Genomic DNA, 16,623 nt, shown 5'->3' with positions numbered 1-16,623 from the left:
TCAGACTCCCATCACCTGTATCCACAGAAGCTGCCAGAGAAAGTGAAGGAAAAGAACCACAGAACCATCAATCAATATAATTTATTGAGTAGACAGAGACATTGACACCTAACATATGGGAAAACAGATTTTCCGCCACATCCAAGTCACATAATACACTGCATGCTAGCTTCAGTTTTAAAACTTCCATTGAAAATGGATAAAACTTCTTTTCGTAAAAGAGTTAGGAAATTGAATCCTTTCTTCCATTCTATGCAGTCCAAATATAGACTGCAGGCAATGAAAGACAGGAGAGAACTGAAAGCCAAAACCATGAACAGGACCCAAAAATAAGTTTATCTCGGGTAAAAAAATGGAGAAAGAGAAAACTCATCACAAGCAACCATGTACAAGTCTAAACCAAGTATGTAGTCCTGAGATGGATCAAGTCCAAAGTAATCATACCTTTGGGTGGAGCAGAATGCCTGAGTGAAACATTTTCCATATTATTCGTGCATTGTGAGTTCGATAAAAACAAATAACGATATCCGAGGAGAAAAAATGAATTTTCACCATTCAAAATTTTATAACAACAACAGTGGCTAATATGCGTTAAAGTAGATATGAATAATATGTTACCACTATAATTGTGTCTGAACAAAATATAATACGGAGAGATTCGAACCACAGAATTCGTAACACTACCGTATAAAATCGGCTTGTTAACCGATAAATAGAAAATGGTTAAATAGAAAATACCGAAACTCAATTTCCAAAATGCAATGAAAGTGGCACTGCTTCATTCATTGCAAATACTTTTGAATCCGACTATACATTGAAGTGTTCTGTGCATTTCAATAAACGTGGGCCACGGCAATTGATGTGATCTAAATTTAGTCAACATTAAAATTTTCTTTTATTTGCAAGAAACTTATATTTCTTACTTGAAGTAAAGGTCCATGCTGTTTTTAAAAAGTACCAATAAATTTTTTGCTTTGTTTTTAGGAATAATGTCTTGCCCACCAGGAAAAACAAAGGATGGCCATGAAATTCAACTCGGAGTGAACCATTTAGGTCATTTTCTACTCACCTGTTTATTACTTCATCGCATATGCTCAACACCAGAAGCAAGGATTATTAATGTTTCTTCAATGGCTCACAGATGTAAGTGAACACCAAAGAGATGAAATTCTGTTGTAATATTTCTAGATTCCTCTTGATTTCATTCAATTTGTAGAATGACTTCAAATTCCATGGGGAGCAGTAGAATCCATGCTTGGTGTTTCAGTGCTTCGACTGGGAAAGAAAAGAGATTGTTATCAGGTCACAAATTAAGATAAAAGTACTTGCTCCGAAAAGTCCTATATATAAAAAGTCTTAAACATGACCTTAATCACGATGACTGCTAATTTCCGGGTTCTCCAGCCGCGTCTGTCGTTTATAGTTGACTACAGTTTCGGAAGCCATCCTGCTTCCGTCTTCAGGCCGAAGGTGAGAAGTGTTCATTTTTTGCCGTCTTATATAGCACTGGCCGATCTCCTCCTGTGCGCTGATTGGTCAGAACTCTCTTCCAAACGTTGCTGATTGGGTAGCCGTTGTCCCTGTTAATATTTTGCCTTTTGTGGATTTCAATCGCTTCCCTGATTTGCCTTGGGTAGTAGCGACTCTCTTTTGCCACTATCTTCGCTTTTTCAAATTCAATGTTATGGCCGGCCTCACTCCAAACATGCTCTGCAATGGCTGACAAGTGCAGTTGTTTTTTATTGGTAGCCCTCACATGCTCCTTCATCCTTGTCGCCATTCCTCGGCATGTTTCGCCAACATATGATTTTCCGCAGGAGCATGGCACTGTGTACACGCCTTCGCATAGTGCCTGCGGGATACGATCTTTTGGTCCAGGTACAATGTTTTGTATCTTGGTCACGCAATTGAACCTTGTGACCACGTCATGCTTCCTTAGTATCCTAGCAATACACTCTGACACTCCTGCTATGAATGGAATTGTAAGCCGTGCTGCAGGTTTGGTCAATTCCTCCTCCTCTGTGGCCTGGCGTTCCTCAGATGGTCGTGAGTGCATCTTTTTGACCTTAGCGGCCCTTTTGAGGACCATTATCCGGTCGTAGCCATTCCTGATTAGTGCTTTGGTCAGGTGCTTCTTCTCTGATTCTAATGATCATTAGATTAGTTTGGAAGAGAGTTCTGACCAATCAGCGCACAGGAGGAGATCGGCCAGTGCTATATAAGACGGCAAAAAATGAACACTTCTCACCTTCGACCTGAAGACGGAAGCAGGATGGCTTCCGAAACTGTAGTCAACTATAAACGACAGACGCGGCTGGAGAACCCGGAAATTAGCAGTCATCGTGAACGACGCCGCGGAAACCTACGCACTAATGACCTTAATCAGTGCCTCAGTGTGGACTTCAGAGGTCAAAAACTTTCTTTTGAAATTAATCACCCATTAATTGAAATATCTATGACCCTTATTTCCTTACAGGGGGAAATTTTGACTTTGATGATATGCAATTGGAGAAAGGCAGTCATTCACCGACAGCAACATATGGAAGAAGCAAATTAGCAAACATCTTATTCACTAAGTCACTAGCCAAAAAGCTTGAAGGTAAGTAACATAATTCATTACATAATAGTATATATACATAATCAAAACATCTTTAGAGCCTTTAACATGATTTCATTCATTGCTGCAACAACTCCAGACATTGTCTTCAATAGTACACGCTAAAGCAATATGTATATAAAATAGTCACATTAATTGAGTATCAATACAAGCTATTTTTGTGAGGTTCCTGTTTAAAACAAATTAGGGTTCAGTATCTCTGAGAATTGGCTGGAATAGTATAGTACGAATATTATGATTAAATACTTTTTAGACATGAATGGAAATCCAAAATATGTAAGTAAATATGCACTATCAGTTAGGTAAACAACAGGAAGTACTTATAATTATATATTTTTTTCATTTCAGAAAACCAGTTTTTGACTAAATTATTAAGAAAAAACTTGCCTTTGCTGATTTTTTGCCAAATTTTATGTTATGGGCATTAACTCTGCCAAATCTAAAGATTATTGAAGCATGCTTAGAAGGTATTTTCACTCCAAAGCATAATGTTTCATGTGATTCCACTATCCCAGCAGTTATTGGCTACTTCTTTACAAAACAATTTTTTTCACAACTTCTACACAAGTTTGTCCCAATTTTCATATAGAAGCAATATTTTTAGCTCTCTATAGCATACTTAAATATATCCCCTAGGCATGAACACATTGAAAAACATTTTGTTAATCAAATTTGAAGCTGGGGCTGACTTTTTATGGCTTAGAGATTAACTTCAGTATCCATCTGAAACGAAGGCAGGGGAGTATTACTTGTTGGTTACCCTATAATTAATTCATTGGTATATTAAATACCTACATAAACAGACCCAGTGTCTTTCATTATATCTCTAATTGAGATTTCTATTTAAATTTCAGCCCAACTTAAAACAAATTCGCCATTTCAAATGATGGACAGTATAAAATATGTGGCAATAAGCTGATCTAGAATCTTCTGTTTTCTCCACAGGCCATTTACAAACCTCAATAATAATGTAAAGATACTAATGTACAGTGATTAATGCTGACTTTTTATGGCTTATTTTCTACAAGAATATCTTTTAAACTTTTAATGACTGCTATTTATTAAAATATGGAAAGGGAAAGAACTATCGTGACTTTCAAGGCAGCAATTTAGCACGGATGTAAGCCTCTTTCGTCTTGGTTTTTAAGTAAACTGAATTCACTCACTGAAGTTAATTTTTAAAAAGAATTTTACCCAGTTTCAAATTCAAATTTGACCCGGTTGCCCTTATTTTCTCTCTCCCAGACCTCTATGATAAAATTATTCCAACTCTCAATTTCAGAGGTGAATTTATAGTTACCTGCAAAAGTTTAGCTTAAAAAAGCCACTAAGTCCTAAAAACATGGCATAATTTTTTTATTGTTATTAAAAATTTAGAGTGGAAAAGTAAAATTGTGTGTACATATTTTTTAATGGATCCCTTTGCAATGATCAGAATAAAACCCTGTAACAAGCACAGACCCACAGTAAACCGAAATCAGGAAGAGTTTGCCAAAAATAAAAATTTCAACTTATTTACAGCCTTTAGCCGACTTTATTTGTAGCCTGGAATAAAAAATTCAGATTCTAAAAGATCCATGTTATAAAAAATTGAAGCATTTTTCAAAATGAAATTCATCATATAGTGACAGCCTTTTAAAGTTGAATAAAAATCCATGAGATCTTATGTTTGGCATTGTTAAAACCTAATGAGATTTTAACAAAATATCCCAAAGCTGCTTCTTCCGTTGAATCTCCCTTCAGTGTAACATGTGTGGTAACATTAGGAATACTATAAATGCTACATAAATGGAGCTAATTAAGCTACTTTACTATTTTATCAATTTGACAACATACACATTTACATCCTGGATGATGAAAACCTCAAGGGATTCCAGGATTCAAATCTAAGTCTTTTAGAGGTCAGCAAGCAATAACATTTCCATTTGGCTTAAAATATAAATTTTGGTAGGAAATATAATTTGTTTAGATTTGTCAAATTCTCCTGAACAAAAACCATATTGGATATGCAATTTTTTTCCCTAACATATATTTTTAGTATGCAAAATAATCTCACAAGCAATGTGCCATTGGAGATATCCATCATCTGTTTTTTTTATTACCTATTTTTTATCTGTTTTACCTAATGTAAGAATTTTTATCTGTACACTCATATTTTCATGAAAATTTTGGCCTGGCCATGGAATGTAGTATGTACATGATCCAGGTACATAATTTCACTATTTCCAACACTACATCATCCGAAAGTATCCTGGCAAGTTCAAAATAAACCTTGCACACATTTCCATCTTTTAACCATTTCACTACGTACACCTTGAGTGGTGAAGTAGTATGAGGCAATCAAAAACCAGACCTACCACTCGGAGGGACATATAATTGAATAAAAATATAGAGAACATAACTCATTATTTGGATAAGTTCACAACTTACACACTGCAGTTGCTTAACAATAACTATAATTACCTAATTCACCTTACTGTGATATGGTTCCTACTTAAACACTTCCTTGCAAATTATAGGGACAGGAGTTAATGTCTATGCCCTGCATCCTGGGGTGGTAGCAACCGAATTAGGACGACATCTTCACTCAACCATAATTCCAGGAGCGTCTTGGTTCTACAAAAATGTGAATTTGCTTGGAGCAAAGAACTCTGTTCAAGGTGCTCAAACAACTATTTACTGCGCAGTAGATGAAAAAACTGCGGACGAAACAGGACTTTACTACAGGCAAGTATAAAATAATTGTTGCTAATTACATGTATTATTCTATTTATTGCGAGCTGCATTTAGCCAAACAAATGAAAGTTGCAATAGATAATTTAGATGATCCAAAAGCGCTGAAGTGTAAAAATAATAAAAAATTCAAATCCATCCGGCTTCGACTCTAAAATAATGCCCAGTCTCCAGGTGAACCAATTTTATCAAAGGCTATACGTATAATAGCGATGAAAATAGATTGTAGGAGAGAAAGACGGATGAGATGGAAAAATAGACAGAGAGAAAAAGGAACAAGGAATATCATGACATTACGGGTGAGAAGAGAAAACTACTTGAGAATTTGTATGAGGAGGAGTCAAATGATGTGTTTAATGGAGTGATTGTAAATGGGAGAGGGTATCAGTGACTTCATGGCAAATTTAGTAGTGCTGGAATGCACTCTCCTTAACTTTTTTTAGAAGTGAAACATTACTCTGTGTGTTTTTTATTTAAAGTAATAATTTCCAATTAATTACATTTTTTGTTTTAGTTACAGATGTATACATTAGAAATTATGAGGCAACAAAATTGATAAGTGTCATTATTTCTTTTGTTGACCAGTACTGGAACGGCATTCTGGCACCATGACACTACTCGAGTATTATAAAAATATATAGGCCTGGTCACATGATACAAGAAAGACTTGTTTACAACAACTTAACTTGGGATAGCTGTGTAGTCGAAAACCAACAAAGAGCATTTGTTGGTTCAAAACAAATTACATTGATATACCTCGACTTAACATAGTATTCATTAGTAAAGAAAAGCTTTAAGTTACTGTTAAAGATTTCATTATAGGGATAGTATGTCATCAATCAATTTTGTTCTTAATAAGCCGAGTTGCACCAAATTAAGTTGTTGTGAAGGGGCCTCTTAGCATTTAATAGTAATTTGTACATGCATAAATATGGGAATGAACACAAAATTACACAATGTCACTGTCCAACTAATATGAATGTACAAACATAAAATAGCACCTGTTCTAATTTTATCCATGCATTCACACATGTTACATTCTCAACTACCAACTTTGTTCATGCATCCACACATCAACACAATGTATCCTGTAATTACTGAAGAAGGTAATTCAAAGTGAGAGGGGGAATGGGCCAGGGCAATAAGTAAAATGTTACATTAAAACCGTAGGTTTAGAGTAATTCAATTCAAATAATAATGAGTAATAGTAATGTAAGACTCGATGTGTCTCTCCTATGGAAGTTGTTATGAATCTATGAAACTGCCCCATCAGAAGCCTTTATTTTGTTGGGTTACGAATACATTGAAAATAATGAAAAATTGAAATCATCTTGCTGCCTCTTCCAAAATAATTGACAATCCTCATTAGCACTGGAAAATACCGAATATAAAGATGGGAAATTTGTGGCATTCAGATAGAAATACTCAAGTATATTTATTTTTATTCCAATTGAAATGCATAATAATGTAGAATTCGGGGTAAAATGGCTTGCCTGTCAATAAACATGCTGAAATGACGAGAGCCTGAGGGAATTAGTCATTAGAAGGAAAATTTTTTGGGAGCTACATATTTTATAATGTTATCGGGAAGAAGTTGCATAAGAGATATACAGCGGTGAAAGTACTCCTGTGATTCACAGCGATGACGCAAATGTTGAGTTGCCTGATTTCATTGCATGAAGATGCACTCTGATGCTACTCTGTCTGATACTAATCACAATAAATTTCATTTCAGTGATTGCAAAGTGGCGACTCCTTCTGCCAAAGCAAGAGACCCTGAATTGGCAGAACGACTGTGGCAAGAGAGTTTGAAAATGGTTGATTTAAAAGAAGATCCTACTTTGAGTCTACCAAAGAAAACTACATGAGATTAACTTCGTGGGTTCTACAGGAAACATCTGTGCAATTGGAAGTAAATATTTACTTTCAGGAACAGTGAATATGTGCCCAACATCAAGGAAGTGTAAAAATCTCATGTACACATTTCAATTGCCAAACTTATTCACTGCATTGCATTTTTGAAATAATTTCAGTCCAATAATCCATCAAATATGACTGACCATTTTTTATCTATTGCCTTAAGAATACACGCTACACTGAAAAAAATCTTCAATGAGGCATCAATCCAATCAGGAAAAGTGTGACTTGTTTAAAAACATGTTAAGAAGAAAAATTACATTAAAAATATATTTGTTATAATTTTATACTGCTTTATGAAATTGTGATATGTTCATCTATAATAAATTGTTTTAAAAGTATGGAAGCATATTAATTCTCACCAGATGAGGCAGGGCCATAGGGCGGTGGAGGAGGGTGCCATCCTACCAGGGAGAAATTTTTCCTGGCCAAGGCAACTTAAACTTTGAGTAGGTATTTGCATCAATATTCATTATCCGCCTCCCCTGCCCAGTAACTTACACATTGCCTGACCTGACAACCTGTCTGTCTACCCAGGCCAATAATCGTGGCCAAGTTTATGAAGTGAGGATTGGCGCCGACTCCATGGGGCCAGATATTGAGATTTGAGATATCAGGGTTCTAAGTTGATCATATGACTCTTCTAAAATGCTTAAAAAACTCGTTACTTATAAAATTTCACGGGGCAAGATCCCTGGTTTGTGCCCCCCCCCCCAATATTTTTCGGCATCCCTGGTCGAGTAGTGAGGTTTCCTGAGTACTTATCGTGAAATGAAATGTTCTCGCTAGCATTTCAGTATACAAAAAATTTCCTCATAACATGAATTAAACTGAATGGGGACAAAAATAACATGTTACTAATTTGACACAGGCACAAAATCAAGTGCAAAACGGTGGAATAGTCTCTCAAGAGAATATGATGAAATTTCATTCACTGAGGTAATGTTGACAAGAGGCAAAATAGTAGATATGCTCATAATCAGGCATTGGATTGATTAAGACTCACAACCGGTTGTGTACATGATTCGGGACTACTGAGCTAATAATGAATCAATAAAAATCTACATTAGAAAGAAACTCAAGGGAGAAGAGGTAGAAACCAATTACGAGAAGTGTTCAGAAGATTGGTAATCAACTAACTGCAACAATATCAGCGATTATTTAGGGGAAAGAAAGAAGTCCTTCATAATAAGTAAAAAATGTAAGGTGACAGATAGATGGGATATCGATCAGACTATAATGCTCTCACGCTCTGTAGGCACCCGAATCGCAGTAATTATATAAAATTGGGGTTAAAAATATATATTTCATGCATACCTAAGATGAAGTCAAGGGTCACAAACAGAAACAGGTAGTGCAAAATCATATCTCCGCCAATTGAGGTCTAAATTTTCTCGCTTTTCCATGAAAATTCATTAACACCAAAATATGCAATCCGATATAATAGAAGCATAACTTAACGGGTAAGCATTATGCAAACAGAATCTTAGACGGAATGAATACTTACACAAAAACAGATTTCGGACGCTACAGCGCTTGACCACAAATTCCTTTAGCTCTTGATCTATACGGATCTCGAGACAGCAGATTGAACACAGAACTACAAAATCGTGTTAAAATCTATAATAATGGTCCACATCTGCAAAAAACGTTATTGTTCGAATTATTTTAAACATTCTAATGCCTGTGATATAACTGGTTATCCTAAATGACTTCCATTGAATGAAGTTAATCAATCGGCCAGGTAAAACACGCGAAGTTAGGAATTCTCTTATTGAGTCTCCATACACGAACCACACGAATTGAGAAATTCACGTAATAATCTTCATACAGCGAACTATGTGCTCACTATCTCCTCTCACGTAAATGGAATCAGCAATTTTCATGTTGAATTTTAGGCTGACATTACTATTTTTAAGGTAAAAAGTTAAAATTCGGTGCTATTTAACTAAACACAAGAATTCAAACTAGCACAATGAATTGTTTCAATTGACCTACCAGGAGAGGCGCTGTGATCTCAGAGATATTCCTGTGCAAATTTCAAAATTTTGTTTTAAATGCATGGAATTCCTGTCTCCGACTTAAGTCCACGATTTCATTCGATCGTTTCAAAGGAAATATTTTTGTACTTAATTAAAGCATAGCAATTTTGTAGACACACCACAAACCAAAACCCACCAAATTACCAAACCGCAGAAACCTGACCGACAATCGAAATCGATCGATTCTGCGTTGATATTCCGGTGTTTGTTATGTCGTTATGTTCTGTGATATTCTGGCGTTAATTTGAACTTTTCGGTTATCGTTAGTGCTATCGCTACATTCTGGCGCTTAATTTCTCGTGGCAGAACGCAGATATCCTGCATTTATCCATGTTCGTTATTTGCGAAAATTTGTTATATCCTCCGACTTATGTGCATTTGCTGAACGTCCTCTTGTAAACATCCTGCAGCGGATATGGGACTTCCCAGGATAGGCAACCCGGTGAATTGCTGTAATCAGCGCTGTCTCCCAGTAATCGATTAACGTGACATTTTCGTGATACATTTCATTGATGGTTGATTCAATGTTCCCTCTATGGCCGGTAACATTGTAAAGGCACTCCCTCGATTATAAAGCAAGCATCTCAATCACTTGATCTTTCTTGAAAATTTTAGTGGCGTTAAATCGTTCGAGGCGATGATAATCCGAAAACTTCAATGAGCGTGAATTTGTTAATTTTTACTACTAAATAATTCAATCATGTATTCTGAGTACATTTTTGGGAATTTTTTCCTCTACTCCAATGTGCATTTTCAGTATTTTTCGAATCAATAACAATCATTTTTTTGTGCAAACTGTATTTGTTTCAGAAAAAGGACCGTCCATTTTCTTCTATCAATCGAACTTTGGGTTTGAACTTCGATATTTCCCACAAAGTCGAACTTTTCTTTTCGATTAATAATGGATTTCTCGAAAAATCGATTTGACCGACATTTCCCTCTCACTATGCTCATTCTTCTTCGGTTAATAGGTCGTTGAACTTGGTTATTTATTTCCTCAGACCATATAAGCAGCTAGTATGTATAATAACTACTATAATAAGTTGCTTATATGGTCTAATTTTCTTTCGGTATTCCCCTTTTCATCTATTCAAACGCAGGAATACAAAGTCGTTCGCGGATTCCATGGGCGGGCGACTATTTTGGATGGCATCACTGTGAGTCTTTCTTCGCGCTCCCTTCTCTTTACAGCCATCTCTCTTAAGAATGGTTCGCGACCACGTGACCGCCCATTCATGCTCATCGCTCCGGGTGATGCGATGCTGCCTCGCGATATCGCTCCACGCACTGTGGGCATGAGTGAGCACGTAGCGACTTTGGTTCACTAGAAATAGCCGCGGGACACACTCACAGCACGTGTGATGTCCCAGATCCGAGGAATGCGATTCGGAAGCGGGAAAATTACATGCTTTTCCTTTTCGCAAGCTAAATTCCACTCTATTTTTTCAAATGCGGTCCATGAAAGGAATCCGACAGGCATCGGAAAATTACCTAAACGAATCGAGCGCGAGGAAACGCAGGATCAGGGTGTGGCAGTGGCGTAGCCAGGGCGGGGGTCCAGGGGAGGGGGGTCCAGGTGGTGCGGACCCCCCCCCCCCCCCCCCCCGAAAAATAAAAATTCAATAATTTTTCTTCATAAAAGAAAACAAAATATTTAAAAATCATGAATTTACAAAATATTTCTTTTACAAATGAAGTTTTTTCGATTGTGAAAAGTGTTTAAATTAGTTTAAAACCCAATACTTAGTACCTCGTTTTTCAAAAATTTACCCCCCTGATTTTTTGGCCCCCACGAACGAAATTCCTGGCTACGCCCCTGGGGTGTGGCTGTAATTTTTCTAGGATTTTCTATTGCAACCTCTGAAAACATACTATTTATATAGTCGACGGCATGGTCCTAACATGAACATGAGTAAATAAGAGGATCAATCTCTATTTTCTGTATTATTATCATGTCTCCGGGACTACTAACATATTGCACCCTTAAAATTTCATTCATTGAATTGATTTCATTAACATATTAGTGGTGGGTGTTAATCTAATATTTTTTACTTTAATACTTCAATCGTAATGGACTTAATATATCTATAAAATGTACGTTGATAATTTTTTTTACTTTAATAGCCACCCTCCTGCCCCGTAAATTTCCACAAGCCCACTCATAATTATCATCGCCATGTGGGATTCTGTCTGCAGGAAGGTCCCGTTCAACACCTCTCTCCATCCGCTTCCGTCCCAAGCTTTTGTTTCCTCATTGCTGTTGATCTTTACCTGATATTCACCTGACATCATCTTTGTCTTTCGTAGAAATAATCTTCATGCTACACGAATCGCTAGATGGAGAAAGGCATCATTTCCAACTTGGACGATTTTTCTTTTTTCTCCTTTAAGTTGTTGCTTGGTGCAATAGGTACTCAACTTCTCCTACTAAAAGGAAACATGCTATGGAAAGATAAGCTCGGTGTTATTAGAATGACATTTTTTCATTTAGTAGGTAACGTCGAATCTTGCACCTAGCAAAAACTTTAACGAAGAAAGGTAAATCGTCCAACTTCGACATGATGCATTCCTACAGTTAGCGATTCATACTACGTTATCCCTTCTTCCAAAATCACAGCCTTTTTAGGTGATTGGATATCATCTACTAATATTACCATGACATCTGCGATTCTTATGCTTCTTAGAGCCGGTTTACTTGATATATTAACACGTACGAGTTAAACTCCGTTTGCACGAATGATTTTTGTAGACCGGAACGTGTCATGTACGAATACATTAACTAAATTAGAGCAGGTTCTATTTTCGGTACATGCATTCGCAAAAGTTGGCTGGTTACACGATGCGTTTTCGTGTTCATTTACGCGTTCTTACATTTAGACATAAACTCGTACGGGTTAACGAACCGAGTAAACAGGTCTTTATCTTCCGACCTCTAATGCTCTCCTTCCTCTCTCCCATCAAAAAATGTTTGGATCATTTCCACAGCATATATATTGAACAAGGTTGGCGATAGACAACATCCCTGGCTTACTTTTTTTCCAAGATACACCCATTCTGTCATGTCCACAAAGCCGCTAAATTAAAAAACAATTCAAAAGCGTACCTGCGTCATGAACCCCAACCCTCCGGCTCTCCTTGAGTATCCCTGAGCAAAAAATTCTAAATGCTTTCACGATCCCACAAGTTTCGTACAAAGAACTTTTACTTATCTTTTATCAAAGTTTCTGAAGAAGAAAGCGCTCCAGTATCTAAAAAAAAACGTTTGTTATAGTCTCTTATCTTATAAGAATCGCAAGTTTTCACCGTTCGTGTTAAACGGTGAGTATTATAAAACCGCAGAGCGCTTTCAGCTCTTAATCAAACCCATATTTTGGAAAGTGTTTTCAAGTGAACAACCGATCAACTTCTGAACTAGTTTATTTCCGAAAATCCAGGCACGGTGAAGAGGAACTCCAGCGTTATGAGGCCGAATAACAACTCCAATATGGTGGTTTCCTACTATTTTTTTACTGCCTAAATCGAAAGATTATTTCTCCTAGAGTACGTATTTCACTGAAGCTTTTAGATTTTTAAATGGCGATATCTATTTTTCGCGATTTAATGAAAATTGAAAAATTTCAAGCATTAAAATTATATTTATAACGAAAATGTATTTAAAATAGAAATAATTTGCAAGGTCTGCAACGTGATCGCCATCTGTTGTAACCATTTTGTCTGCAGCTTACTCCCGCAGGTGCATTGTGGTTACAACAGATGGCAGTTACGATGCAGACCATGCAAAATATTTTTATTTAAAATAAATTTTCATTATAAATGCAATTTTAATGGTATAAACAAAACTTATTGTTTGAGTAATTATTTAATCAAGCCCCTGCGTGCTAACTTGCACTGCACGAGCCCTTTTTTGCACTGCAGGAGCGTGTGAAGTGGTTGAATTTTCGTTGAAATTCACTGCTCCACCACTGTAAATGTAGTACAGTGTCAGTAATTATTTTTCTGGGAGACATTTATATGTGTATAAGGTATATTCTATAAAATTTTCACTTGTTTTCATTTAGTCCCTTTTTAGATTTTGACCTGCAAAAATCGATGTTAATAGGCTTTCGGCATATTTGACAAGCTCTAGAGAAAAGGAGAGCGTTCTCAGTGCTATAACTTATACTGCAAGTAGTTTTTAACTATTCAACTCAGAAATAACGTTCTATTAGTGAGTCTCTTTTCCTTCATAAAAAATTATAGCGTTCAAAAGTTAGTATTGACAAATTTTTCCCGAGTTTTTACGGAAAGATTTTGACTGACCGTCTTCTATGATAGCAAAATTTAAATAAAATGGGTTTCAAAAGTTCTTTTCATGATAAACACACTGTTTTTTAAATTATTCTGATTTCTTTTTAAATAGCTTCGAAATTAAACTTTTTGCAGAACACGCTTTTCATCAAAATTTGCCAAGCCGCCCTTTTACAAATGGCTGCCAAAAAAATTATGGCTCATAAATTTTTTCAAATGGTGTTTTGTAATTGTCTACTTGTAGGGAACCATTGATTTAAAAAAATCAGGATAATGAAAAATGTCGAGCAACATTGCCTGGGTGATTTGAAAAGGATTGACCCTGTGTAAAAATGATCGCCATTGTGGGATGTCGGCTTTAATGTAAACTTTTTTATGTTCGCATTGGAGATTTAATATCTTCCTTTTTGATGGAGCAGTCAGTGGGGGTTATCCGAAAAGGTTTTTTTCAGTATTTTTTTTTCAAGATTTCGATGCAGTTTCGAGGAAAAAATTCACTAAATAGATGATAGAACCATACAAAAAAATTAAATTTTATTAGCTGTAAAATTCTAACTTTTAATAGTATTTTTTCTTACGAAATTGTTATTTAATATTAACTTTCATTTATTTCTGAAGAGCCAGAACAGCGTCATAATCCGTTTCCGGGCATGCAGTTTCCTAAAATTTTCCGGGGGAGGACCGAGTACCCCGCTTCTCCCGGTACGGAGGGCCGCATCAGGATCTCCAGGCGAGGGCCCCCTTCCTCCCCAGACCGCCCCTGAATCAGAACAATAGGTATGATCTCAGATTCTGCCATTTTAACATTCTGCCATAAAATCGCATGCGCTGAAGCCGAGTATCTCTCTAGTTCATGTGAATTCTTTTGAGTGTTTGACACCCAACTAATGCACAGTCAATGGGTTACTTCTGGTTTGGCACTCCTTGGCGGAGCCGAACCCTCCTAACGTAGGTAGAATAGGTCGCCCAACCCCTCCGGATGCTTTCGCCGCAATAATGTGCCCGAGGGCGAAGAGGTGATGGTCTCTCCAGACGGGATGGAGCCGAGAGAGAGTGTAACGTTTGCGCCGCAGAGTGAAAGGGATTGTATAAGCCAAGGCGAAGAGATCTGATCTGCGGCGTCTGGGAAAGGGAACTAACTTACTGAGGAGAAAATTCGGGGGCGTCGCCGAGGGAGTGGTAATTTTCTTTCGGCCGACCAACACCTTGGCATTAGGAGATGCAAGAAGACTCCTTTGTTCTTCGGTCAGCTTCTCCCAATCTCGTTCTCCAACTCTAAAGGTCGTTTTACACGGGGCACGGAATTGCACAGGTTAGAGCTGCATTTATTTCTAAAATGGCATGGAATTGCGCGAATGCATGAACGAAAATAGAACTGGGGCACTTTTGCCATCTCACATCCACGCATTCTCGCATGTGTTCCAGTAATTCACCGCTTTAAACGACGCAATTTTGATTGCGCCTTCGCACGTACGTCAGATTGCGCAATTCCGTGTACCGTGTAAAACGGCCTTTTATTTCGTTCGTTCTCGTTCCGGCTTGCTCGCCAATCTTAATGTGAGGACCCTAGAAGCCAATGGGAACAAGTGCAATTTTATAATTTCCGAGATAAATGCAAATTGGTCGGGTAGTATAAAGGACTCCGAAGTATTTGAAATACCAAAAATTATTTTAAAATACGTATTTTAAATACGTTTGTGATTTGTATTTTTTGTTTCAAATGCATTACCTGAATGTATTTTGTATTTCAAATACAGATTTTTGGTATTTTCCGATTATAAAATAAAAAAAATACATTTGTAAAATACTTTTGAAGCAGCTCCGATAACACTTCTGTAACATTGTGCTTCAAGGATTACTTTCTTTAGAATTGTTTTCGTCATGTTTGCAACTATCCATACCGTGCCAAGGGTTGTTAGGTTTTTTAATATATCTTAGTTTCCACACAAATAAATTTTTTATTTGAAAAAACATTCAAAATGCTGTTTTGTAGTTTGTTTTTCAAATACCCAAATAAAAGGTATTTCGTATTTTGCATTTAAAATGCATTTGGAGCGGTATTTTGTATTTAAAATACTGCTCGGCCCAGTGGCGTAACTACGGGGGGGTTAAGGTGATAGATACCCCCCAAAGCCTCAGAGAAATAAAGAAATTATTGAAAGAGATTACCAGTATTTGGCATGTAATAACTGCATCTGCCTAAAGTTTAATCTTAAGAGCAAAAATGACGTTTCCAGCGGGGGTGTCATAGTGCCGTTACGCCGTTCCGGCACTGGTTAACAAAAGACATAATGGTCACACAAAACTTTTATCAATTTTGGTGACTCAAAATTTGTAATATATAAATATTCGTAACCAAACAAAAAATTTGTAATGAAATGTAAATAATAACTTGCAATTAAAACACACACACTAATATTTCATTCCCAAAAAGAGTTGAGGAAAGTGCGTTCTGGCACTGCTTTTTGCCATGACGTCACTGATTTCCAGGCAAGTCATTTTTCAAAAATTTGCCGTTGATTCTTCATCCCCCACCCCCGTCGCCACCCCAGGCCATCCCATCCCCCCCCCCCCCCAAAGCATATCCCTAGTTACGCACCGTCTCGGCCGGTATTTTGCCCAGCCCTGGTGATATATCTGTACCAATGAGGGTAAGGACACTATGTTCATTTTCCTAATTTTTCAGGAGAGAAATTTAACCAGTAATTACCAGATGGTTAGGGTACAATACCAATAGCATTATGATATAAAAATGTCGTAAACTTGTTACCTAACCTTCTAGTAATTATTGGCTAAATTTTTTTAAAATATTAAAACTGCTCTCGTGAAAAATTAGGAAAACGGACATAGTGCCCTTTATCACAGAGGCACAGAGAATGTCCTCTGAGGTTTTGGGGGATAAAAACCCCCCTAGAGCTCTGCGAAATTTTTAAGTTTAAACCATTTTAATTAATTGGATTGATATTACTATTAGAATAGTGTAACAATTAATAAAATATCCCTCAGAAAGCCGTAAAACTCACCATT

At 36.8% G+C, this 16,623-nt stretch overlaps 1 protein-coding gene across 2 annotated transcripts in view; it reads left to right on the top strand.

The window, feature by feature from the left end:
- LOC124157563 (retinol dehydrogenase 12-like) overlaps window positions 1-7,608 on the top strand; it is a 29,466-nt gene extending 21,858 nt beyond the window's left edge. For both annotated transcript variants that reach the window (XM_046532395.1, XM_046532394.1), the window contains exons 4-7: window positions 985-1,143; window positions 2,477-2,599; window positions 5,137-5,344; window positions 7,086-7,608. In XM_046532395.1, the coding sequence (XP_046388351.1) occupies window positions 985-1,143; window positions 2,477-2,599; window positions 5,137-5,344; window positions 7,086-7,218 (623 nt within the window). In that variant the 3' untranslated portion in view covers window positions 7,219-7,608. The remainder of the gene's footprint in view (window positions 1-984; window positions 1,144-2,476; window positions 2,600-5,136; window positions 5,345-7,085) is intronic.
- Window positions 7,609-16,623: the final 9,015 nt, after the last annotated feature.

Source organism: Ischnura elegans, chromosome 4, assembly GCF_921293095.1.
Source record: "Ischnura elegans chromosome 4, ioIscEleg1.1, whole genome shotgun sequence".
NCBI classification, from domain to species: Eukaryota; Metazoa; Arthropoda; class Insecta; order Odonata; family Coenagrionidae; genus Ischnura; species Ischnura elegans.
The sequence above is the reverse complement of the archived record's forward strand: the minus strand, read 5'-3'. Positions and strand labels throughout refer to the sequence as shown.